The following is a 25,016-nucleotide window of genomic DNA, read 5'->3' as shown; positions in this document are numbered from 1 at the left end:
ATAAACTTGTACATAGAGGGAAAATAAGTACAGGATTTTATTTATAAAAGTAAAATTACAGGAAAATTTAGAATAATATAGAGTATGTGGTACTAGAGAGAGAAGACAGCAGCAAAATATATTTGGGTGAGTCTTTAAGAGTGTGGAATAATGGGCGCAAATATGGGAATACCTTGCTGTAGCAATAGTTTATTTTCATTTAAAGCTATTCATCCTCATCTGTTGTTGAGATTACCTTTTCCCATGGCTTGGATACATGTCTGGGTGGTTCTGCTTCTCTACCAGATTTCTTGGATTTAAGTGAGGCAGGCGGGGTCCTTGGGCTGTCTGCTACTGTGGTGTGGGACATGTCGCTGTCACTGTCCAGAATCGATATCTTTTCCTTCTTTGCTTTTGTGGATGTGGCCTTTGCAGTCTGCGAGTTACCTTTTGTGCTCTCTGTGCCCTTATTCTTCATCTTTCTTCCCTTCTTTCTTGGGCCTGGGGCGTCATCCTTTACAGTTAGGTCAAGCTTCCCTAAGAACTCATCCAAATCAGCAAGCCACATGTCCTCAATGGACACAGCCTTAAGCCTTATGTACTCGCTTCTCTTTCCAGCAGCCTCGTTCTCCAGCTTCTCCATTCTTTCTGTTGTCAGTGATGCAATTTGCATGGTCAGGAGATAGTCGTATGAATTGTCTTTTTTATGGTAGTCCTTTGCAGTAAGATCGTTGATGACATCAGAAGACTTTCTTTTCAGAATCTTCAAGGTATCAGCCACAACTTCCTTGATGAAACGCACCTTGTTTTCCAGGATGGTGGTTTCTGTCAGCAGCTTTTTCAGTAAAAAGTCTTTTCTTCTAACATACAGGTCTCTTCGCACTATAAAGAACTCCTTCAGTATTTCTGTTGTGCTTGCATACTTCTGCAGAACACCTTTGCTGTTGAATGCGACCATGTTTGCTATGGAAATCTGGTTGCTTAGCTTGAACACCTTGGGCACATTTATCTTGTGCTTGGTGCTTACTACTACCTCAAAGTTAACTCTTGTATCCGTGTTGTACTCTCTGAAGTCTTTTATGTCCCCAGACTCAATTAGTGTTTCCAGGAAGTCTTTGTAGTTCTGTGTCCAGACGCCAACAGGAAGCTCTAGTATACTTATCTTGTCCTTTTCCTGCTCAAACGCACCTATTGTTCTGTACTTTCCACTGCCCAGATCATCGCACTCTCCCACAAACCCTTTGTACCAGGGAATCATTTCCTTGGGCTCCTTACCCATTATCATCCTCTTCACATTATCCACAATCTCAATTGGATTGTACGGTGGAATGCATGTACTCCAGCCAGTTCCAATTCCGTCTGATCCATTCACCAAGACCATTGGGATAATGGGAACGTACATATCAGGCTCAACCATAAGATTGTCGTCCTTTAGGTAGTTGAGAAGATTGTCGTCTTCCTCTCTGAAAAGATACCTGGTGATTGGCTGCAGTGCTGTGAAGATGTATCTTGGACTGGCTGCGTCCTTTCCACCCTGAAGACGTGTTCCAAACTGTCCAATTGGCTGCAGCAAAGGTATGTTGTTTGATCCAACATAGTCCTGTGCCAGATTGACAATTGTTGAGCACAAGCTCTGCTCTCCATGGTGGTATGCCGAGTGCTCTGAGACATAACCCGCCAGCTGTGCTACCTTTATCTCTGTTCTAAGCTGCCTCTTAAAGCAACAGAAAATGATCTTTCTCTGCCCAGGCTTCATCCCATCAATCATGTTTGGAATAGACCTAATGTTGTCTGCCAGGGAGAAGTGGATTAGCTCTCTGTCAATGAAGTTCTTTATCGAGATGGCTTGCACCCGGTTGTCCAAGTACGTCCCTGGAACAAACTCCTTAAGCCAGACCTTTCTTGACTCAACTCTCTTCTTACTGAATGCCAGCTCAATCTTGTCTCTGTCCACAGAGTCCACTGTGTTAAACTCCTTAATGTGGAAGTCCAGATTTGAGAAATAGTCCTTTGCGTCTTTAGCGGTACTTGTACCCAGACCCTTGTAGTACTTCACTCTCCATCCATTTTCCCTTCCCTCTGCAGTCTCTGTCCAGGACTCAAATTCTGGGATAGTGAAAAAGTCTCTAGACATTGATCCTTTAGTGGCTCTTACAATTGGAGTGATAAACTCCTGTAGGAAGCCTTTGATTCTCAGAAGGGATGGGAAGAAGTGGTCTATCATATTTATGATAAGCCCTTTGATGTGACTTCCATCGTGATCCTGATCCGTCATGATCATTATGTGCCCATACCTCAGACTCTCCGTTGTAGCATATTCCTTTCCATGCTGCAGACCCATGATCTTCTTGATATTATTTATCTCAATATTCTCCATGAGCTGCTTGTGCGTTGCCTCTCTTACATTCAGAAGTTTACCTCGCAAGGGAAACACTCCGTAGTTGTCTCTGCCAATGACAGAGAGCCCTGAGACAGCCAGGGACTTGGCAGAGTCTCCTTCCGTTAGTATTAGAGTGCACTGTGATGCAAACCTGGTTCCTGCGTTATTTGCATCATCTAGTTTAGGAATTCCTCTTAGCTTGGATGTCTTGTGTCCATCTGTCTTCTTCAGCTGCTGTGTCTGTTTGGCCCTTGCAGCGTAGGCTGACTTCTCTACAATCCCACTTTTCATGATGTCCGCTATAAACCTGCTTCCTAGCACGTGCTTTGACCCGAACGAAGACTGCTTCAGAGTGAGAGTTTCCTTTGTCTGCGAGTCAAATGCAGGGTTTTCGATGAGACAGTTCAGAAACAGGAATATGTTAGCCTTTACCTGGACAGGGCGAACCACAAGGCCTTTTTCAACCTTCTTGGTCTGCTCCACAACTGCTGCCACAATCTGGTCTGCAATGTAGTTCACATGCGTACCTCCTCTTGGTGTGGAAATTCTGTTCACAAAGCTGACGTGCTGAAACTGCTCGTCCCCTAGGACATACGCGACCTCCCACCGGTCCTTTGACTCATATGCTATCTCAACATCGCTGTCAAAGAACAGCCGAATGTACTCCTTAAAGTTGCTTACGCCTATCTTCTCCCCGTTGTAGTACACAGTTATTCCTGCCACAGTTCCTGCCAGGTCGTAGACTCTCTTCATAATCATAGACATAAAGTCATCGTCTATTCTTTTCATGCCAAACTTAGCAAGATCTGGCTGGAATGTAACTTTCGTGTACTCTGCCCCACTGAATGGCGTGATCTCTGGCTCTTCCTTGCTCAGCATGTTATTTGTGTACACTTGCCTGAACATCCTTTTGTTCTTCTTATCAGCTGTCTCTATTACAAACCTTGTGCTGAAAATATTGCACAGCTTTGCTCCGTACCCATTTCTTCCTCCAGTCATTTTCTTCTCTGCATCATCATAGTTAGACGAAGTCAGAAGATGCCCAAAAATCAGCTCTGGTACGTACACATTCTCCTTTGCGTGTATTACTACAGGTATTCCCTGTCCATCATTACACACAGATATTGTTGAAGTTTTTCTGTCCACCTCAATTCTTATCTCACTCATGCGCTTGTCTCTGGTCTTGTTGTCTGCTGCATTCACCAATATCTCATCAAATATTTTGTAGAGTCCTGGTGTGTATGTCACTTCCTTCCTCACCATTTTCATTGTTTCTGCACACCAAACATACATATTTCTTGTCTCAGGCTGTACAGAGCCAATATATGTATCTGGCCGCAGGAGAACATGCTCTATTGGAGTTTTCTTCTGGTATATTTCCTCTACTGTTTTTTCTTTCTGCGCCATTGAAAAAGAAAATATCCAAGAAACAACTAAATAATTAGTTTCGCAGCTAATAGATACGAATAATAAGATAAAAAGACACAAAGGAAGATAAAAAAGAGACAAACCACAGTCTACTTCATGAATGACTGTGATTTATAGCAAGTTCTAATAATGTAGGACATATTTTCCAAGAGAATTAGCATGCACGTGGATAAGATATACAGGAAATACTCTTTGGAGTAAAGTATCTTTAATGAAAATTGAGACAAAATACGTTATAGAAGAAAAGTGTGCAAAGAATGCATAATACAAGCGAAGACAATGTGTAAGACATAAATACGAGGGTATTTTCTGGCAGTGACTTCTGAATATTTAGGGACACATCAGTTTGATGTGGGTGCTATTTAAGCAATTTATTATGTGTATTAATACTAGCATACAGAACATAAATAAGAAAAGTTGTGCAGATAGAAACAAATCTACAGAAAAATATTATGTCTGCAGAGGCTGTTGTATTATAATAATAGAATTAATACAGCTTGAATAGATAAGTTTAATGCATATGTGAAGTTTAATATTTACTTCCGTTTTTATTTATGTCTCTGGATCTTCATAAGTGCTAATTCCAAGTGTGCGAAAGAAAAGAATAGTTTTGTTCTAAATTTGTGGTGTTTCTGTTAGTGTTCTGTTATGGCACTAATTTGTGCCTATTTTAGTACATATGCATGCTGGTGGGATCTTCTTGCTCAGTCTATCTTGGAATTGAAACTTGCAAATTTCTAAATACCAAGGCATTCTAGCTTAGAAAATGCCTTTATTCCAGTGGCTTTACTTAAAATTTAAATATTTGCTAACGTACATTCAAACCAAACAGAAAGGAAGCTTTCTCCTATATAGAAGTCTCTTTACTATCGCACCTTTAGCATAAAATCATGGTCTATACGTATACACAGACTAGCACACCAGACACTTATACACAGTCTCTTTCAGGCTGTATGGACCTTTCTTCAAAAATACTAGGTACAATTTATTATACGTTATAAGTGCTGATTAACAATCACGCCAGCAATTATTGCCATTTCTAGGACAAGAAACCAGAATCCTCGTATTAGAAAGGACAGTAGATCGAGTGGCTGGGATGTGAAAGAAAAAAAAATAATCATGAAAAGCATAGAGCAGACAATTGACGAGATGGTTATCACAATATTATCCGTGTAGTTGCAGCACATATAGAGAACAAAGAAAATTAGAAAGAGCAAACACAGAAGAACAAAGAAATAAAAATAAAAGTAAGAGTAGAATATCTGGGCAATCTCGAAAATAGACAGTTCACTGCACATGATGAAAATAGAAGCAACCATATAATATACATCATATATGTTGTACATTGTGTAATAAATAGTAAAGGTCAATATGGTAGCAGAATACAGCAGTATGTTTGTCAGAAGCGGCATGTCAAACAAGACAAGTGAAGAGAATAGGGAAACATTCATAATGTCAAAATAAATATTTTACATTTAAAACAAGAACAGCCTACACGTAGTACCCTGAATATTCCAGCATGAAAAATAAATAAAATATCTATAGAAGTAAAACACGTGACTAGTGCAAGATTAGTGCATATTTACTCTCTCAGGGATTTATATTTTTCTTGAGCTTTGTATTTTCTTGAGCTTTGTATTTCTTTGAGGTCTTTTTGCTTGAACTGCATACAATAATCATAAAAACAGAGAAAAACCACTTAAATATTTAGTGGCTAGATATACTATGTAAGAGACAGAAGAAGACATGATATTGTAAATAACTAAGGATTTATGTGATAAGGATTAATTATAATCTGGTTAGGTGGATCTTTCTTATGGAACTATTAGACTTAGTTGTAACAAGACATATGATAAAAATCTTGTTGTTTATTTGTATATCTATAGACGTGGTAATCTGTAGTCTCTGCATACTAAACAAATACTGTGAAATCTTGTGGAAAATGATAGACTAGAAACAATAATCTGTGCCTTTAAAATTATTCCTATTTTAAAGAGGCAGAGTCCATTCTATGATATTTGTCTGAATAAATACCAGCAGGGCAGTGGCAGTTTCCATTAATATTTTTAGCCCAAAGAAGGCACTTAAGGCAAAGAATAGAAATATTCACTGTATATAATAGAGGGCACTAGAGTGCTACTATCTGGAAAAATCAATTAAACACTCATTCTGTCAAGTTGTTTTTAAGGAGATAAATTAAGGGGCATGAATTAATTTGGGGTAATAAGGGGAGCATAAAGCAAAAATATTAGGAGATTAGCTAATGGACATAGCAAAAAATAAAAACGGACTTTCAGTAAAACAAGCAATATTTCCAATGGTTGGATCTATTCTTGGATCTGGTGTTTTAACACTCCCTGCAGCCGCAGAGGCCTCTGGGTACTTGCTCTCTGGGCCAATACTTATCTTTGTTTCCTCTATCTGCGCATTTACGCTATTTCAATTGGTGCACTGCGCAAGAGAGCTGGGAACAGAAAATCCTTCGTATTTTGCAGTCTGCCAAAGTGCATATCCTGTGCTCGGATACTTTGCAGAGCTGTGCATTGGGATGCAGGGCTTTGGCGCAATTACTGTATACGTTCTAATTCTGAAGCAATGGGTGGCATCTTTGATTGGAATAAAAAGCATGTTGGAGTACATGCCGTACGATATTCTATTCACACTGCTGCTGCTTGTCATTCCAACAGGTCTCTCACTGCAGAAAAGTCTGAAGAAGCTCTCCTTTATATCAATCCTTTCTACTGTATCTGTCATCTTCCTCTCTCTTTTTGTTCTTCTCTCTGGCATACTGGCCCTAGTTCTTCCGTCAAACGGAATTGCCAGGGACTCAATCAAGGCAGTGACTACAGCGCCTTCTGATATAGCAAAAGCACTGAGTGGGTATATCTTCAGCCTGGGGTGCCAGCAGAACATGGTGAGCATTTTCTCGCTGCTAGAGAACCCAACAAAGGCAAATGGAGCCAGAGTAGGCGTAATTGCAGTTTCCATAGCAAGTGTTGCATACTTCCTGGTTGCAAATGGAGGATACATTGCAGGAGGAAATGGACAGAATACATCCATCCTGGATGTCCTTGCAGATACTACTAGGCCGTTCTACCAAATAATATTAAGCAATTTTGGCCAGAGATGGGGTACATTGTATTTCCATCTAATCACACTGTCAAAGCTAGCAATGATTATCGTGCTACTAGGTGCATATCCACTACAGATGCATCCGACTAGAGACTCAGTCCTTACCTTCCTGAATATCTTCTTCAAGGAAAGAATTGCAAAAAACAAAAGAGCAGTTGAAATATCCATTATATTCCTCATAACTGCAATTGTCTTTATTGAGTCACTATTCAACTTTAGCTACGCATTTGTAATGAATCTCATTGCATCTACTGCCAGCTGCAGCATTATGTTCCTTCTTCCTAGCATGTGCTACATTCTCTCTAGGAATAGGTCTTTTATTGCCACTCTCATCTCCAAATACATATTTGCAGCATGTGCTATGTTTTCCCTTTGGTCAACGTACAGTCTGCTGGGCCTGTCCATTGGAAGTAGAATATTAGCACTAATTGCAATCGTATTTGGTGAAAGTGAATAATTAAAGTGTCATTGCATAGAATAAATCACAAATACAAATATGTTCATAGTTGTATATTATGGGTTCTAGTCTATTGTATAGAGTGCCATGAAATATTATTTTTATAAAATATCCAGCTGTCAAAGTATAAATACAATAGTACTTGAAGCATATATTTAAGTTAAGCAAAATAGTCATTGTTTATATGGTGTATTAGAAGAATGAAAGAGCCAGATTTGTTGTCTGCAGTAGACACTACACCCAAGCACTAGAGTAGATTAAATAAATAAATTTTTAAATTAGCTGAAATTAGCATATCTGAATATCTAGAGAAAATACAGCCTAACAAAATATACATACTTAGCATATATCAGTTTGATATCTTGGAGGTAATAAGAAAATTGAAAGAGTCTTTATCGATAGATCCTGGCCATGCATTGGTCCAATATTAATATTTTCATTATATTAATAATATTATTTAGATTGTTTGCAAATGAAGGAGTGCACTGTCAATCTTCTGGAGAGGATATATATCCGAAAAGAGCATCTAGTGTGCCACACGGTCTGCAATCAGGTACTGAAGATTCGGTTCAAGAAATACTCCCTCATTCGACCTGAGGTTTCCATAAAGTATTTCAGATGCATTGCCAGAAGATTTGGCTGCCATGCTGTCGACAAAGAGGTAGTGAAAATCTCAAAAGAGAGCAAGCTTTTTCTTGAGCGCATAGCACATAAGGAGCTGGTGACAACAGGAATCCTGATGTCAAATCTGAAGACACATGGATATGCCAGGATTGCATACACTTCAGACAGTGCGTGCACCTGCAGTGACTGCCTTGAAAAGGAAAAAAGGGCCCTGACGATAAAAGAGTATTCCTTAGGAGGGTACACGGCAGAGGACTTTAAAAGCATAATAAATCTCATAAAGAAGAACGAAAAGATAAAGATTAAAATAAGGGGGCAGGAGATGCAGTACAACAAGTGCGGCATCCGGACAACCCGGGAAATATACGACAGATTCTTTGGGTACTACAACCTAAAGGAAAAAAGAGCAGGCATTAGGCCATTCGTGCAGAAAGGGCCCTGGACAAAGGAAAATGCAAACAAGCTAATACACTCGTATAAGACTGCAATGTCCATCCGGGAAATGTCATTCTTTATTATTCTTTACAAAACAAGTCACCCCTCTGCCAACCTCATACTGTACAATAACACACACGTATACTACACTCTAGTAATACACAAGGTTGATTTAAAGACTAAGTATGAGCTAAGACAGCATATAAAGAATAAAATGCATAAAAAGTAAAAAAGAGAGGAAAGGATGGGCAGAGAGCATATGGATCGAGTGGAAGACGGATACGAAAGGAACAACTATATGGGCATATATAATGGAGAGAGACCAGAAAAGGCCAATGATAATTTGTCCATGCGCATTGACATCATGAAAGAGTACGACCGTAATCCAGAGGAAGTGCTGAGACTGCTTGCTTCCCAGAGAAGTGGTAGCACTCCTGTCTTTAACATTCCATACGCATACGACCTATCAACGTATCCCAGGTCTGAGCATTATACGCGAATTGTCTCTGTGTATGGAACAGTCATGAAGATGGGGCTGCTCAAGTTCAAAGAGGTAGGTTCTAGAAAGATAGACTATCAGGAGATAAAGATACAGGAGAGAAATACACTGTATCTTCCTAGAACAATAAACATCCAGCTGCAGGGCAGGCTCATAGATAGCTGTAAGCCTGGGGAGGTGGTCCGGGTGGCTGGTGTTGTTGAGGTGCTGTGGCGCAGGCTGAAGGCAGGTCTTCCAATAGAGTGCGAGTATTCCATCCGTGCACTGGAAATTACCCGGCAGAAAATTCATAATAAAGAAAATGTGGATGTGCTGCCGGAGTGCGAGTTTAGTCTTTTGAAAGAAGTGCTGGATGCATATGCCCCGTCACTTGCTGGCCTGCGACAAACAAAGCTGGCTATGCTTGTGTGTACAATTGGCGGGCAAGAAAGCACAAAGGATGTGCATGCAAAGGATAGAGAGAGCGGAAGTATTCAGGAAAGAGAGAGCACTCTTGCAGAGCAGATGTATTATGAGATGCAGAGCAAGAATAGAGTGTCCTCGCATATCCTGCTGGTTGGGAAGACAGGCTCTGGAAAAAGCACGCTTCTTAGCTTTGCTGCGAAGACTGCAGTGCCTGCAGTGCGGACCACAGGGACATCCTGCACCTCAGCAGGCCTGACTGCATGCGCAACAAGGGAAAACAATGACTGGATGATAGAGCCAGGTGCCATCCCGCAGGCAGACAGAGGAATCTGCTGCATCGATGACTTTGGCAGTCTTCGGAAAGAAGAAAAGGCATCCATCCTTGAGGCCATGGAGCAGCAAACCATAACAATAGCAAAGGCCGGCATAATTTTAAAGCTAGACACACGCTGCACAATAATAGGAGCAGCCAGGCACAACACAGAGACGGAGTGGGCACTGCAGTCTCTGAAGCTGTCCCCTCCCCTTCTAAGCAGATTCGACCTTATTATGGGCATAGATGACTTGCTGGCCTCTGATGAGGAAATTGCCCTCAAAAACCTGGAAAAAAAGCCAGAGGAGAAGTGCGAGATGTTCATTCGTGACTTAATTGAGGAAAGAAAGAAAACACAAGTTACTCTCTCCGAGGAGTGCAAACTCATTATTGAAATGTACTACAGAAGGCTGAAGGAAATAGACAACGTAAGCATACGTGCACTTGAGAGCCACATTAGACTGTGTGAGGGATATGCAAAGCTGATGGGGAAGACTACAGCAACAGAGACACACGCCCTTATGATGGTGCTTCTTCTTAACTCAAGCCTAAGCACCAAGAAAATCTGGAGGTACACTCTTGATGCACTGCTAGGATCAAAGAATATGCTGGATGCGGCCCTCTCTTATATAAAGCACGACTTGCTTACAGAATAAATCAAATATATTCCCAGATTACATATTTATTTTTTTGCATATCTTCTGTCGTTTTGCATTCTGTATATCTTGAGTGGCTGGAAAAAAAGACTTCTAACCGCTAAGGTGTCAAACTTGATTTCTGGAAGATAAAAGGTCTTCTCTATTATGGGAACATGAGAGAGAATCTTGCTGCATATGAGGTCCTCCATTTTTGTGCTAGGCTCTTCTTTCTTCTCCTTCTTGTCCAGCTTGATCTCTTCCTTCTCAATTTTCCTTTTCTTTCTCTCCTCTACAACTTTCTTCAGAAGAGTGTCATACGGCAGAGACCTTTTTGCAATGCCTCTTTTAAGAAGAACCGAATGCACCTTGCAGTTCAGGCTGCGCGTGCACTCTACACCCGTCTCCGTGTCCATGACTGCACAGTGCGTGTCGTAGAACTTTGTGTTCTCTGGCTGGCTTTTAGTTTCTGCAGCAGTGCATATGTGCACTGAGATGTGCTTTTTAAGAATAACCTCTTTGCAGATATTGCAGGCGAATGGCATGTTATCCGTCAGGATCTTTTGCATGTGCTTCTGTGAAGGCGGGCACTCCCCCAGATTTGTAATTATGTTCTGGTCTCTCTCCCCTCCGCCGTCCATATTTTTAATTTCATATTATTTGCAAGCTGTAAATTCACAGTGGAAAAGAATATTTCTTTCAGATATTCCAACTGCCCGAAGGATCTTTGTCTCTAGGGGCTTATCTGACCAGATGTAGCAATATAGAAGACCATACAGTTTAACGTGCAGCACATGAACAATGCCCTCATTTTGCGCATAAACATACTTAGAAGGAATACAGGCCACTGGCAGTTTAAGAACAATTACTTTATAATATGTGGGTTTATTCTGATGCTCTTCAGAACAAGAAGAGTGTTCTTTGCTACTGGCACCCGTGCATTTACCGTGCAAGTCATCTGAATCTGCATTTTCTGGTATACTTTGAGAAGATGTCTTTGGATCACTCTCTAAGACAGCCTCTGGTCTGCTGTCAGATGGACTACAGGTACTACTCTTAGTGGTATCACTGGATAGTGCATCTTTTTCATCTTTCTGGCTGTCTTTAGCTGCATGGCTTGGCGAATTAGAGTGCGTCCCAGAGGCAGGATCCTTTTTCTTCTGCGATCTGTCTGCAGGCTTCTCTACCTTAATAGTAATACTTGCATGCGACATCAGAAGAGCCTCAGAGACTTTGCTGAACGGGCACGCAGGGAATAGATACTGCGGTCCTCCAAAGTGCGCCAAATACTCCTTAACTCCTTGCATGGTCCCAAACACTCCAAGGAGCATTTTCTTTGTCTGCTTTGTGAGAGATGCAAAGTTCTCTTCAAAAGACTCCATTCCCATTCTATATATGCATAGCTTATCTTCTGGAACAATTCCTTTGCAGAAGGCCATTTCCTCGCGGCTATTTGGTATTTTTACCTCCCCAGATGCATCTACATAGTACAAATGGAATATCCTGGTGAAAGGAATCATTTCAAACCTCTCTGCATCGATCAAAGCAGCAATTGCTGCATGCATGGGGCGGAACAGCACAATGTCTGACTCAACAGGGAATGGATGCATCTTGTGTGGGGGCACTGAAATGACTAAGATACTTCCTAGCTTGCACCTGGTGTATATTCTGCTGGACGCAAAGGTTGTGCCAAACTCGCAGTCCTTCACTGTGACATCTTGCTGCTTTGAGGCCCAGTATGCCTGTGCGCATTTCTCTACGTCTGTCCCATGAAAGGTTTTCATTCTGCAGACAGGAGCATGCATCTTAATGCCCCGCAAGTTAAAACATATCAGAGAACGAAACATTAAAAAGCGATAGGATCGTTCTTAAGTCGTCCTCGTCCACCTTCTTAGAGGACAGTTTTGACATTATTGAAAGTGAGGATTTGGAAAAGTACCGACCAAACAAATGGTGGTTGTTCTTTCCTACATACCTCAGAAGAGAGGAAAGAGAGCAGTCTATATCAGATGGAACGTAAAAGTGCACCATGTCAGCACCCAGCTCCCTCTCCACAATGGGAAGTATCCGCCGGTGGTATATGGTGAATGCAATCTGCACAGTGACCTTCTTTGCAGTCCCCACAAAGTCGTCTTTCATCTCGCACTCCATGAAGTGCATTTGGAAAAGCTGCGTTATTTCCAGCAATAGCTCTTTGGCTGTCTTGTTCTCAACAGAAATTGAGTGCAGGCCATGCCCTGCGTTGTTTGCCTTTAGACGAAGCGCAGTGTCGTCAGAGATAAGCAGAGATATATTGTTCTTCTGGCAGGAAAACACTATTGAGTCGTCGTTTGTGCTTCCTTTTTCTGTGACAGCGTGCTCTATAAATATTTTGCAGTTCTCTCTTGCATTTTCCTGCTCTATGAAGAGAATCGCCGCTCTGGCACTGGGTTTTTTTACCTTCAGACAGTCTAGCTCCCTCATCACCGTGCACGGCAAGAACAGGCCCATATTTATGTCTTCTATCAAAAAGCAGAGGCTTTTAATGACGGGAAGCTTGCCCATCAGAACGTTGGTGTCCAGCGCAATAAGAGCTCCGGAAAAGTGCATGGTAGTGTGAAAAAATATTCTTCTTCAGTAAAAAAGCACCCGATACGGGACTCGAACCCGCGACCCTTGGATTAAAAGTCCAATGCTCTACCGACTGAGCTAACCGGGTTACACCATTACTAGCGAGCACACCTCTTGGTTGGGCGCACGTGCATTTTATAAAAGCGAAATCTTTTTCTCGCCCGTGAAGATGCACAAGAATTTTTCCGAACTTCCGCGAAAAAGGCTAGAACAGGAGTTTGAGCTGATTGAAGATCCTGTGAAGAAGGCGGAAAAGGAAAAAAGCGTGCACGGTAAAAAAGAGAAACTGCATGGGCCGCTTTTGCAGTGCGCTGGAATTATCTACGCTATCTTTGTTTTTTCTTTTATGCACAGAAGAATATATTCTCTATTTCTCTTAGTGATTGGGATTACCATCTGCCTGGCATGCAACCATGCGTCTATGAAATCAATTATTTATCAATCAAAGACCATCTTGGAGGTGGCAGAGAACACGCAGGGCGCACTGTGGAGTGTTTTTACTTCTGCCATGTGGATTTTCGCTGCCTGCGTGATGCGGGAGATTTACACTCTTCTGTTCACTCTGTTTACCAACCATACGCTGTACAATGTCTCCACCTCTCTATTCCGCAATAGCATCTACGCAATATCTCCCATTGCGTCTGCGAGAATAAACAGAGTGATTGATAGGGGAAACAGAGGGGTGCGAGAGCTTTTAACGAGGCTGCTTGTGAAGATACTGGCAAACACAATAACCTTGATCATAACATATGCATATCTGTTCAAAATGGACTGGATGTACGTGGCTGTAATAACAGGATTTAACGTGCTCTATGTGGGTATAAGTGCTGTTCTTCTGCGGATGCGCATGCGAAACAAGGTTCGTATGAACAAGTGCGACGACCTATACACGCATAGCATAATAGAGTGCATGTCAAACAAAGACTCAATTTTAGTGAACAACACAGAGCAGAGAGAAGTGGCAGCCTTCAACGCCCACATAAGAAACTTTCTGAATCTTATTTTCTACGACTGCAATATTGTTGCTGCTCTGAACGTGGTGCAGAAGTCCATATACACAGCGGTGCATGTCTGCTTGATGGCATACATCTGGATGTATGGAAAGCAGAAAATGGATGACATTATCAAGCTTATGATGCATGTAAGAAATATGGACCACTGCCTGATGGAGATTGCCATCTCTGCAAAGGAAGTTCTTGTGAACTATGTGGACTGCAAGCTCTATATTGAGTACATCACGGGCCTCTCAATTAGAATGGAGCTGCCTGCTGTCTCCCCGGACGACACAGCAAGCCACTTTGCATATGAGGACAGGGGAAGAGACCAGTATGTGCATGGCTACAGGGACATGGCAAATGAAAATGATGAGAACCGACAGGCATATAATAGTGGCATGCAAAGTGAGATAGTGGATGCAGGGTGCATCTTCTCTGGATCTGACAAACTAATGGAGAATGTTGCTATTGAGTTCAGCAATGTAAGCTGCACGCAAGAGAACTCTACTGATGTCCTGATTAAGAACTTCTCCTGCAAAATATTTGAGGGTGAGAAGGTGTGCATTGTGGGAAAGAGCGGAAGTGGAAAGACAACACTCATTCTTCTTTTGCTCAAGCAGAAAAGGTACACGGGGACAATCAAGGTGCACGGTGTGGACATCCAGAACATGACCAAGAAGATGATTGTTGAGCAGGTCGGAATTGTGCCCCAGGACTCATCCCTCTTCAACAATACAATTATGTACAACATTGAGTACGGGTCTGGCCCGGGCAATAAGGCTCTTTCGCAGGTGCTAAGCAGCATGGAGATTGATGAGATTGTAAGAACTAAGCAGGAAGGATACGAATACAATGTGGGCGTGTCTGGAAAGAACCTTTCGGGCGGGGAGAAGCAGAAGGTGCGCCTGGCAAGATGTCTTCTAAGAGAGACAGGCATCATCATTTTAGATGAGGCAACATCTAAGCTGGATTGTCTTGTAGAGAACAGAATCATCAATATGCTCTGTGCAACAGACAAGACTGTTATTATCATCACACACTCGCCAATAATAGCGAGTGTGCTGGGAAGGATAATTGAAATAAGCCCAGAAAGCACCTAGCACTAGCCAAAGAGGCTCTGCATCTACCTATTAAATATCCCGGATGTATTTGGCTGCTATTTAGTTTTTCTGCCGGTCTGTGGAGTATCTCTGCCTTTCTATCAAAGAAAGCTGCTATTTTCTTATAAGACCCTGAGTAGTCCGAAGACACAGCCTACTTGCGCACAATACTGGCCAGATACTACTGCTGCCGAAGAACACACGGCGCAGCAGTATTGGCTTTCTAAAAGATATTTTAAAAACTAAGCCCCGATGTGCATATATTGCAAAATAATTTTCATTTAGCATTCGATAATATAATCTAACTTTTGTCAGGAAGCCGTATTAATATATAAGTAAATTGCTGCTACTGCTAAGTATATCTTCTTTGATATTTGTGCTCTGGGGACATCCATTTGAATTCGTATTTGACATTATTTTCTTTTGCAATAATTTATTATGCTTATACCAGACGAGCAGCTAGAAAGAACATGCCCGCAGGAAGAAAGTATGCACGGCGAGAGCCGTGGCGAGTTAGATGTGCTGTATACCCGAATAGAAAATATGATAAAAGAGAGAGAAGAAAAGGAGCAGATACGGATGAAACAATTGCTGGGGGCAATATCAGAGCAGCTAAATAAAAACGTAGCTGCACTGTTTGAGAATATAATACAGAAGGAAGTGCGCGGGCCATTGTGCCAGAAAATAGAAAAAGTTCTTACCTCTAGAGTTGACCAGAAAATGAACGAGGTGAGCAACCACTGCAGCAATGCCGTAGTTGCATCCATTGAGGGAAAGGCGCTCAACCAAACCGTCAGTAAAACGCTTAAGAACGCTGTCATCGAGGGAATAGTTCCTGTTATTGAAAATGGAATGAACGAAATAAGACTGCAGATTTTGGATAGAATGAAGGCGATGCCTCTGTATGTTGAGAAGTTGGAGGAGGACATATCTGACAGCAAGGACGACACATTTGACAGAATGGTGGACACACTGAACGACTTCACAGAGCACATTGAGGAGCACCCCACCGACATAATCACCCGCCTGCTTGAGACGAACATTGCAGAGTGCTTCTCGTATGTCATCGGGTCAAACGACCCAGAGATGTTCCTGTTTCTCCTGGACAAGCTGCCGCCTGATGCAGAAATTGACCTGGATAACTCTTTGCTAGTGCAGTTCGTACAGCAAATGATCATGTTTATAGGCACAGGCTGGAAGCAGGCAAGGCTTCGTGCGCAGTACACGGCATTCCTCAGTAACGCGCTGTCCCACATAAAGAGAAATAGTCTGAAGGAAAATGAGCTGCAGACACTGCAGGACAGCATTCTGCATCTGCTAAGGGGCTGTCCGTCATTTGGCAGCACTTCTGGCGAGAGGTACATGCTTGACCTAATACAGGAAATGGGCTTATATTAGAGAAGTGTCTGTGTTTACATTTTAATATGAAAAATCGGAATATGATGCAAAGCACCATAAAGGAGCATATGTGCATGATTCTGTCGGTTAGACAGCTGGCAATGGGAATATCCAGCATATTTAATGATGCAACTGCGTTTTACAACTTGGAACTGGCAAGAGTGGGCAGCCGGCTACGCATTAGCGTATGCAAGGAGGTGATAGAGCATAGGGATATGTATGAAGGTCTGCGCTGTATGTATAGAAATCGAGGTGAATATGTGGAAAAAACAAGAAATGCCTGCACTGTAAATAAGAGTCTCTGTAAGTACGATATGGCCGTTTCAGGAAAGAGTGGAAAATACAGGCTTGGCTTTAATGACCCCCGAATAGATGACGGCCCTGACATTCTTTTAATGGCACTAGAAGAGTATATACAGGATTATAGTGACACGATGATTAGTGTTAATTGGAGGCGCGAGGCTGCAAAGACAATTGCGCTGTATATTTGTGAGAACCTGGTGGCCCCATTTAATAGGTTTTTTCTCATGGCTTCAAAGCACGGGGAGAGAGCTCTCTCAGAGGAGCTTGGGCTGCGATGTAAGCTTGTGGTTGACCGAAAAATAGGGGAATATTTTTGTGTAGACAGCCTTTTGGGGTGGGATAAAAAAAGAGTGGAGAAGCTGGTTGCGCAAAGAATAAGTGACTTGTATAATGGGTATACCGACATAAAATTTAGGGAAGATCATATTGATTGTAGGAAAAGAAGGGCTCCTGCAAAGAAAATGGATATTCGCAGGGATCTTTCCTATGTGCGCGAGACTATATACGAAGTAATTCGGTATATAGGAGATCACAGTTATACTGACTTTTCACCTCTAATTAATTATCTAATAATGCATTGGGTTACTCCTATTGTTTTTGCTAGGGTGGATGAATAAATAAATGTCTTTTCTTTATTCTTTGCTTTCTTAGTTTTAAAAGGCCTCTACAAATAATATTTGCAAAATAGATATGAAGAGTTTAATTTTCTTAAATATTGGTGAAGACCTAGGAAAATCAAGATTTATACCATTTGCAAAGACCCGCAAAATATGAAGCTAGAGCGAAAAAAGACATTACCACAAGAGAACATGCTTTTTGCAGAGTCTTAAACGTATGAAAGCGGTTGGTTTCCTTGCCAAAATTAGGCCATATAAATAGTAGAAAGAAGAAGCTATGTATCTTGGCGATAAGTTGTATACTCTACTTATGTCAGCATAGAATAAGACTTCTGTCTGTCTACATATTTATACATCTATTGGTACAAGACACTGCACTATATGTGCATGTATAAAGTTATAGAAGATTCTATTGCATTTGATAAAATGGTTTACGTATACAAACTGTGCACCATGGCACAATAAGTAGCTAAGTTTGGGGTGTTTAGATTGAAATATTTGCTCAGGAGATAAGTCCTTTGCTGGATGCAAAAAAGTATAACTCAGCCACTATATTTTATTAAATTGTCTTAATTTTGACGCGGAAGTCGCTTATTGTTGTAAGAAGGCCGTTGTGCGAGTCTGCATTGCGGTAGCATCGACCAATAAACTCCTCAATGTCTTTTGGATTGATGTGCGGGAATATGCTATGTAGCTTTCCTCCAAACACCTCCAGAACCTGCATCTGCGACGGGCACTTTCCATCAATGCTGTACTTAATCAGAAGCGAAAGAGAAACTAAAAGCGCGCTTATTCCTCCCTCATGGTCTTTGTCCAGCGCTGTTCCCAGAATGCATTCTAGAAGGCCCAAGTATCCTTGCTGCACTATCTCAATAGACGTCTTTTCTATTACTTTTGCAAGCACCTCAATGCACTCCTCGTATATCTCTCTGTTTGAATGCCCCACCCCCATGGCCAGCCACTCAATCATCTGCAGATTATTTATTTGTGGATTGAACCGGATAGACGCGCACAGCATTTTGTAGAAGGCCTTCATCTCCTCCTCCTTCTCCTCTGGCGCAGCAAACACCTGCTGTGCAACAGGCCCTGCAACTGCATCCACCAAAGAGGCCGTGCCCTCAACTGTGCGCCGGCATAGCTCTGCAAGAAGACCTAGCTTTTCAACAGATGCAGCAGCACTAATAGACAGTGGCTTTGCATACACAAGCGAGCACACCCTTAGCAGCTCTTCAAGTACAAAGTTAATGGAGAAGTGTTTTGCTATTGTGCTGTACAATGAAAGAATCTCTTTTTTAAGGATCACCAAAGACCGGTTCAGCATATGGGGCTGCACAGCCTCATCAGGAAGCATTGTGTATACGGTGTGGATCTGTCCAAGTGCCCTTCCAATCACAGGCTCACGGCTGTTATAGAACTCCTCTGATATCTCAACAGTGCACACAACCTTAATAAGACGAACCGCATGCACTATTCGCTGGAGGTCGTCTACATTGTCAACTGAAGGCGTGAAAAGGTCCATAAATGGCTGCTGCAGCAGCTTATCAATGTAGTCCTCTGATAGATACGACAGCGCCTCAAACAGCACTTCTGCCAAGTATGGCTTTAGCACTTTCAGAACCTTTGGGATAAGAGGGAATATGTCCAAGACATAGCAGTTCTTTCCTGCTGCCAAAGGAACCTTCAGTACAGCAGAGCAAGAAGACATGATCTTGAGCAGAGTATCGCACGCCATCTCAGAGACACCAACCAGATCCACGTCAATAATAAACTGCAGCATCTTGTTGCATATGGCCTCAAGCAGAAGCGGATATGTTTTGAGATAGAGCGGATTTCGAACTAGAATGTACATAAGACACGAGGCTACAACTGCTCGGTTGCCCTCCTCTTCCTCCTTCTCGCACATGGCCAGAAGGCCCTGGATAATCTGAGTTAGGAACTCCTTTTCTCCCATTGGGCTTGATGTTCCTGCTATGCTTCCTGCTGCCCAGCACACTTTGTTTAGTCTGTCTCGCGTCCACTTTCCTGTCCGCAGCTTGTTTACCTCGCTGCAGAAGTATGGGCCAAGGCCGCCTGCAGTCATAGCGGATATGTGGTAGATTATCTCATTCATTTCTTTGTGGTGCATAATGTATTCTGTGTCTGCAAGCTTCTCCAGAACAATCTCCCCGTCTTCATTCTCTGCAATAATTACCTCTTCTGGCCGTTGCATCTGGGAAACAAGCACCGGCACCAGACTGCTAAGTATCTCTGCATAGTGGATTCTCCGAAGACCTGCCGGGGCCTTGCTTGGAGCAGGCACAAAGGGAAACTCTAGGAAAAGATCCTTCACGAATAGAGACCACAGCTCCAGGCACAGTCTAAACAGCTCAAAGTCTGACACCTGCGATATCTCCAGCATAAGCTCAAGAGGGACACTTGTATTGCACGGCGTTTTCTCCAGCTCTCTGCAGTACTTGTATGCAACACCGTAGAAGAGAACCATCTCTCGGATGAGATTCACGTCCTTTGGAAGGAACTCAGCATAGTGCGCTTTTATTCCTCCATTGTGGGCATCGTTGAACATCCGGAAGTATTTCTCAAAGAAAGCCCCCACACTGACAAAGCACTTTCTGAGGGCCCCCATGAAAATCTCATTCGATGCGCACTCTTCTTTCCGCGCAATAACACTTCGCATGAGCTGCACCGCCAGAATGGCAAACTCAGACTCAATATATTTTCCAATAATATCAAGAAGATTTGACTGGAACAAGCACTCAGCAGGCAGCTGCGGCACCATGAGGAGAAGCAGGCTGAGGGCTGAGGTGGTCAGATCGTTTGGCACAAATATCTCCCCTGTGCTCACTTTGTCTAGAATGTTCATTGCCATCTCATATATGCTTCCTAGCTCGTTTTTCATGTGCAGCTGCAGAACGCTTACTCTTTCGCTGACAAGAGACTCGTGGAAGTTGAATATCGTGTCGCACAGAAGCCCCAGCAGGTTAAAGCTGTTGCTGCACACTCCACAGTCTCCCTTGCTTGCATCCAGAAGATCTCCTATCAAGGTGGGCCACTTCTCAGGCCACTCCCTCTTTATTATTTCTATTAGCACCTGGTTAAACTGCTTCACTAAAACTTTGCTCTCTGGCTGCCCCTGCATAGATAGCTCCAGAATCTTGTCAACCACGTACTCCCGCGCTCCTTTCTTCTGGTCCTCTGTAAGCATTGTCCACCGAATCTTGACTGCTCTCTCAAGCACCTGCACTGCAAACACTTTTGCTCTGGCGTCTTTGCTTTCCTTCACCACCGCGGACGTGTGCGCCCAGCTGTCGGGGTGCTCTCTGTACTGCAGAAGAACGCGCTCTGCTCTTTTGTGTTCCTTGTCCATTGGATTGTAGAATGTCGTCACTACATAGTCAAAAAGCTCAACGTCAAACTCATTTGAGCATTCCAATAACTTTTCCATGCTATAAAAAGAGTTGATTTTTTAATTTTTTATACCCGGATGAATAAAGTTGAAGAGGTAAAATACGTTAGATTGAGAGTAGTAGGAGGAGAGCCCGCAGGAGGTGCATCTCTTGCACAGAAGGTCGGACCATTGGGGTTCAACGCCAAACAGGTAGGAGAAAACATTGCCAAGCAGACCAAGGAGTACATGGGATACAAGATTGGAGTGCTCTTGACTATACAGGGAAGACAGATGGACATTACCGCAGAGCCAGGCACATCAGCTCTTATCCTTAAGGAGCTGAAGGAGCCCCCAAGAAACAGAAAGAAGGAGAAGAACATCCAGCACAACGGATCCCTCTCTCTTGACGCAGTCGTCCAGATCGCAAAGAAGCAGAGAAGCAAGTCATACGCAAGAACACTTGCAGGCACTGTCAAGGAGATACTGGGAACATGCCTGTCAATTGGGTGCCTCGTAGATGGAGAGTCCCCAAAGGAAGTCACTAGAAAGATCCAGGAGGGCGAAATAGTGATTGCAGACGAATAAATAATTCATTTTCTACAAACATTCATGAAATATTTTAGAATACCAGCGGTGTTCACCGTCACGGATCTTCTTCTTGACCGGCTGGCAGAGAGCGCTGCTTTGCAAAGTATGCTAGAGGGCGTACTAAGCGAGTACTTCACGCACACTGAATACACAGAAGGGGCCCTATCCCAGGGTGCTAAGGAAGCGCTGATGGCTTACTTGGAGCAGAGCATGCTGCGCCGAAATATGCAGAAAAATAGTGAAAATCAATTCGACTCGCAAGGAAGAACAGTGGAAGCATGTCTTGCAGAGGATCTGTGGAGCATGGTTATATGCTACTCTATTCGGGACATTGACCCAGTCAGCATACTCATAGGCACAGAAGGAGAGGCAGCAGATGTAACGGTGCCGTACGTTGTAGAAATTGACGCATTACGCCAAGGGTGTGATGAGTGTGTAAATAGGATAGTGGCAAGCACAGTCAATAAGTCATTCTCCTTTTCAGGCCTGTGGTCTCTGGGAAAGGCACTGATGAGTGATGGAAAAACTCTGCTGAACAAAGCATTCCTTCTGGGTGTAATGAATCCAGAGAAGGTTTCTGCGCTAGCAGAGGTAATGAGAAGCAAAGGAAGGCCTCCAATTCTAGCAGAGATGCAGATTCTAGGAAAGATAAAAGAAGGAGAAGAGCCAGGAAATGAGTATGAAGAGTGTGCCTGCACAGGATTTATAGAACGACTAAGGTATTTTCTCTTTCTATATAGAAATATAGAGAATGTGTCGAAAGAATGGAAAGACTTCTCTGTCTCTCTTGTGGTAAACCAGATTATGCAGCTGAACTGCAAAAAAGAAGCGGAGACTAGGGCAATTCTTAACATGCTTGTGCTGGATCTGCTAGGGAAAAAAGAGGAGGCTGACAAAAGAAAACTCTTGCTATTGGTGGACACAGCCTCAATACTAGAAGGCTTGGTTGCAGACGGAAATGTAAATACACACGCAGTTACAGAATACTGCACGCATATATATAAAGAGGCCGAACTACTAGGAAGAGGGCTGCCCTTAGTAATTCGAGAGGAGCTAGTAAAAAGAATAGTGGCGCTGCATACTTCCATGGGAAGCCCAACTGATCTAGTTAATGATCTTGTAGAGAGTAGGAATTGGACAGAATATGTGCCAATAGTTGCAGAGTATCACAGATCACAGAATACTCGCATGGAAATAACCATAAGCAAAAAGGCACTTCCTGAAATAAGCCTGTACAGAAGCATAAAAAGGAATTTAAAGAGAAAAAGAACAGTGGGTGCGTGCTTGGAAGAGGATGCTCTGTATGGAAAAAAGTATGCATATATAGAATACGCAGACAAGTGTGTAAACACTCTGGATAAGCTATATGCAGGAGAAAGAATAGTAATTGTCCTTAGAAAACTTCCAGAGTCTCTGAATAGTAAGGCAGTGTACATTAAAGTAGATGCACAGATGGTAAGAATACTAAATGGAAAAGTGAGAATGCGTTTTGGAAACATGCAGGAGAAAGAACGGATAGTTTCTATTACAGCAGTGGTAGTTGAAGTAGATGCAGGCATAATTAATATTCCAGTAAATTATGAATTAAGAGTACTTCCAACAAAGTACGTTAGGCCTGTACTACTATACACTCCAGAAGTATGTCCATTTGGGGTGACAAAGGTATGGGCAAAAGGCATTGTATCTAAAACAAAGGAGCTTTTTCTTTCATGTGCGCGCACAGGGTACAAATCCACAAAAATACAAGTGTCTTATGGAGAGGACAGTGCTGGCCGTAGGCTGCGCATACACACACCGCATGTGTACGCTGACATGCCAAAGCACAAAATAGCATATAAAGTGCTGAGCAATTCAGATATTTCATATAGAATCACAGGAAGGCATGAAAAGGTTTGTGTGTACAATGGAAGAATATGCACAAAAAGACAAAAGGTTCGGGTAAATAGAAGAAGAGTGGCAAACCCTTGCGAAGATGATGCACTGGTTGAGACAGAGCAAAAAGTAAGCCCCGTTGAAGCAGGTATTGCTGGCCTAATCTTGCACAGTGAGCGCAAAGTAAACTGCACCGGCATAGAGCAGGCAGTTCGATACTATCTCTACAAAAAAAATGGAATTTACAAGCTGCTAAAGCCATTTATGCAGAAGAACATGTCTACGCTGCTTGACACACTGCCAGTATGTGCTAGCCTTGCGCCTGTCCTCTTAGTGCATGCAAATAACACTATTATAATGCGCCAAATTCCACTAGAAAAAAGAATAAGAAGCAGATATGGTCTGCTTGGAGCATGGACATCGATGCAGACTCTTCTGAAAAACTGTCTATTTGAAAGAAAGGCTCTTCAGATAAAGCAGCTGTTTGCCACTCTTTCCGCAGAAAATCCAGACGAAAACATGGAGCATAGGCAAATCACGCCAAAAAGAAGAGTATGGCATACAAGCACAGCACTCGCGTGTGCATCCCAGACAAGAGATGGTGTGGTCATATACATACAGAACTACTCAGCATATGCAAACATAGTATGCATAATAGGAATGAAAATAACAAATGTACAGCCGCTGCAGACTGTAATATACAGAAGCCAAGAATCCCTTGATGGAATATCCATCATTATGAATACAGTGTAAGCAGAGTGCTACCACCCAGCTGATCTTGTTATTAAAACAGTATGCGCAAATAGACAGGCTGTCACATGCAATCCTTGCTGATCAGCATAATAAAGTGTTTTTTGATGCATTCTTAAGCCTCAGTTGATAGAAGGGTTTATTAGAGTGAAAGACAGTTCCAAGAGTTATAATACATAGAAGAAGAAATAAGAAAAGTTATACTTTTTCAAATTCAGCAACAATTTGACATTTTAAATAAAAGGTCTTGAAATTAAATATATAGCGCACAGCAAACAGCTATATTTCATGCAGATATAGCACAGAACCACACTAATAGAAAACTCTGATTGCAAACCCAGGATCTATGCATATGCAGCCAGATGTCGGTTAGACATACATAGAATATCACTATGACTGCAACACAGAAAGCATCTAAAAGAAGCATGCAGTGAATGCCCAGATATCTCTAAAGAAATACAGCTAATATTATAATCATTTTACTTATCTATTTGTCTGGGCTTTAAAGTACAGTTTAAAGATGTAGCATGCCTTGCATTAAAACCCAGTAGTCCCCTCGATTGCACGCCATATTATGATTGTGTTCCTGCATTTACAGAAGTTCTATCTTCTTTTCTATGCACACCAGTGTAAAGCTATTTTTATGCATTTTCGTACAGCCGTATTGCTTAGAATGTGAATAAAGATGGCTGTCTTGTCTATAGCTCACGTATCGTGACATATGCATTTCCTATGCGCTCTTTTGTTTCTTCTTCCTTTTGCATTGAGGCCTCAATCACTCTTTGTGCTATTTCTGCTCTGTCAGCTTCTCTTCTTCGGTACTCTTTTCGCTTTTCTTTTTTCGCTTCTTTCTTCTGCTCCTCCATTAACAAGTATTTCTGCTTTTTTGCCGTTATTTTTCTCTTTTTTTGCGCTTTGAGGTATGTCTCTCTTTCCTCCTCCACAAACACCAACGACTTAACTCGCTCCTTGCACAGCTTTGCCTTTGTTTTGTCTTTCTTTCTTGTTAGTCCCATGTGCCGAAAATTTTTCAGCAAGTAAAGTATTTGCATATAACAAAAGTATATTCTGGTCAGTCAAACATTTGAGAATCTGCATGTCTATACAATAA

At 42.3% G+C, this 25,016-nt stretch overlaps 15 protein-coding genes and 1 non-coding gene across 16 annotated transcripts; 8 read left to right on the top strand and 8 right to left on the bottom strand.

The window, feature by feature from the left end:
• Positions 1-205: 205 nt before the first annotated feature.
• On the bottom strand, positions 206-3,766 carry NESG_00327 (uncharacterized protein; the record flags this gene model as incomplete). The annotated part of the gene is made up of 1 exon (XM_053047979.1): positions 206-3,766. One exon carries the CDS (start codon positions 3,764-3,766, stop codon positions 206-208), a length of 3,561 nt encoding a protein of 1,186 aa, XP_052905804.1.
• A 1,016-nt stretch (positions 3,767-4,782) lies between these two features.
• NESG_00326 (uncharacterized protein) lies at positions 4,783-5,238 on the bottom strand (the record flags this gene model as incomplete). The annotated part of the gene is made up of 1 exon (XM_053047978.1): positions 4,783-5,238. The coding sequence occupies one exon, from the start codon at positions 5,236-5,238 to the stop codon at positions 4,783-4,785; it is 456 nt and encodes a 151-aa protein (XP_052905803.1).
• Positions 5,239-6,050: 812 nt separating this feature from the next.
• Positions 6,051-7,376, top strand: NESG_00325 (uncharacterized protein; the record flags this gene model as incomplete). The annotated part of the gene is made up of 1 exon (XM_053047977.1): positions 6,051-7,376. One exon carries the CDS (start codon positions 6,051-6,053, stop codon positions 7,374-7,376), a length of 1,326 nt encoding a protein of 441 aa, XP_052905802.1.
• Positions 7,377-7,848: 472 nt separating this feature from the next.
• NESG_00324 (uncharacterized protein) lies at positions 7,849-8,664 on the top strand (the record flags this gene model as incomplete). The annotated part of the gene is made up of 1 exon (XM_053047976.1): positions 7,849-8,664. One exon carries the CDS (start codon positions 7,849-7,851, stop codon positions 8,662-8,664), a length of 816 nt encoding a protein of 271 aa, XP_052905801.1.
• Positions 8,665-8,679: 15 nt separating this feature from the next.
• On the top strand, positions 8,680-10,308 carry NESG_00323 (uncharacterized protein; the record flags this gene model as incomplete). Its single annotated transcript, XM_053047975.1, has 1 exon — positions 8,680-10,308. The coding sequence occupies one exon, from the start codon at positions 8,680-8,682 to the stop codon at positions 10,306-10,308; it is 1,629 nt and encodes a 542-aa protein (XP_052905800.1).
• A 26-nt stretch (positions 10,309-10,334) lies between these two features.
• NESG_00322 (uncharacterized protein) lies at positions 10,335-10,928 on the bottom strand (the record flags this gene model as incomplete). Its single annotated transcript, XM_053047974.1, has 1 exon — positions 10,335-10,928. One exon carries the CDS (start codon positions 10,926-10,928, stop codon positions 10,335-10,337), a length of 594 nt encoding a protein of 197 aa, XP_052905799.1.
• Positions 10,929-10,943: 15 nt separating this feature from the next.
• On the bottom strand, positions 10,944-12,092 carry NESG_00321 (uncharacterized protein; the record flags this gene model as incomplete). Its single annotated transcript, XM_053047973.1, has 1 exon — positions 10,944-12,092. The coding sequence occupies one exon, from the start codon at positions 12,090-12,092 to the stop codon at positions 10,944-10,946; it is 1,149 nt and encodes a 382-aa protein (XP_052905798.1).
• Positions 12,093-12,108: 16 nt separating this feature from the next.
• Positions 12,109-12,876, bottom strand: NESG_00320 (uncharacterized protein; the record flags this gene model as incomplete). Its single annotated transcript, XM_053047972.1, has 1 exon — positions 12,109-12,876. One exon carries the CDS (start codon positions 12,874-12,876, stop codon positions 12,109-12,111), a length of 768 nt encoding a protein of 255 aa, XP_052905797.1.
• A 36-nt stretch (positions 12,877-12,912) lies between these two features.
• Positions 12,913-12,985, bottom strand: NESG_00319. The gene has a single exon. It is a non-coding gene; the product is annotated as a tRNA-Lys (tRNA).
• An 81-nt stretch (positions 12,986-13,066) lies between these two features.
• Positions 13,067-14,992, top strand: NESG_00318 (uncharacterized protein; the record flags this gene model as incomplete). Its single annotated transcript, XM_053047971.1, has 1 exon — positions 13,067-14,992. The coding sequence occupies one exon, from the start codon at positions 13,067-13,069 to the stop codon at positions 14,990-14,992; it is 1,926 nt and encodes a 641-aa protein (XP_052905796.1).
• Positions 14,993-15,430: 438 nt separating this feature from the next.
• On the top strand, positions 15,431-16,390 carry NESG_00317 (uncharacterized protein; the record flags this gene model as incomplete). Its single annotated transcript, XM_053047970.1, has 1 exon — positions 15,431-16,390. One exon carries the CDS (start codon positions 15,431-15,433, stop codon positions 16,388-16,390), a length of 960 nt encoding a protein of 319 aa, XP_052905795.1.
• Positions 16,391-16,416: 26 nt separating this feature from the next.
• Positions 16,417-17,310, top strand: NESG_00316 (uncharacterized protein; the record flags this gene model as incomplete). The annotated part of the gene is made up of 1 exon (XM_053047969.1): positions 16,417-17,310. The coding sequence occupies one exon, from the start codon at positions 16,417-16,419 to the stop codon at positions 17,308-17,310; it is 894 nt and encodes a 297-aa protein (XP_052905794.1).
• A 559-nt stretch (positions 17,311-17,869) lies between these two features.
• Positions 17,870-20,752, bottom strand: NESG_00315 (uncharacterized protein; the record flags this gene model as incomplete). Its single annotated transcript, XM_053047968.1, has 1 exon — positions 17,870-20,752. The coding sequence occupies one exon, from the start codon at positions 20,750-20,752 to the stop codon at positions 17,870-17,872; it is 2,883 nt and encodes a 960-aa protein (XP_052905793.1).
• A 39-nt stretch (positions 20,753-20,791) lies between these two features.
• NESG_00314 (uncharacterized protein) lies at positions 20,792-21,280 on the top strand (the record flags this gene model as incomplete). The annotated part of the gene is made up of 1 exon (XM_053047967.1): positions 20,792-21,280. One exon carries the CDS (start codon positions 20,792-20,794, stop codon positions 21,278-21,280), a length of 489 nt encoding a protein of 162 aa, XP_052905792.1.
• Positions 21,281-21,304: 24 nt separating this feature from the next.
• On the top strand, positions 21,305-23,908 carry NESG_00313 (uncharacterized protein; the record flags this gene model as incomplete). Its single annotated transcript, XM_053047966.1, has 1 exon — positions 21,305-23,908. The coding sequence occupies one exon, from the start codon at positions 21,305-21,307 to the stop codon at positions 23,906-23,908; it is 2,604 nt and encodes an 867-aa protein (XP_052905791.1).
• A 695-nt stretch (positions 23,909-24,603) lies between these two features.
• NESG_00312 (uncharacterized protein) lies at positions 24,604-24,921 on the bottom strand (the record flags this gene model as incomplete). The annotated part of the gene is made up of 1 exon (XM_053047965.1): positions 24,604-24,921. One exon carries the CDS (start codon positions 24,919-24,921, stop codon positions 24,604-24,606), a length of 318 nt encoding a protein of 105 aa, XP_052905790.1.
• Between the last annotated feature and the right edge of the window lie 95 nt (positions 24,922-25,016).

The sequence above is a fragment of the Nematocida ausubeli genome (assembly GCF_000738915.1).
Source record: "Nematocida ausubeli strain ERTm6 chromosome Unknown supercont2.1, whole genome shotgun sequence".
Classification (NCBI taxonomy): domain Eukaryota; kingdom Fungi; phylum Microsporidia; genus Nematocida; species Nematocida ausubeli.
The sequence above is the reverse complement of the archived record's forward strand: the minus strand, read 5'-3'. Positions and strand labels throughout refer to the sequence as shown.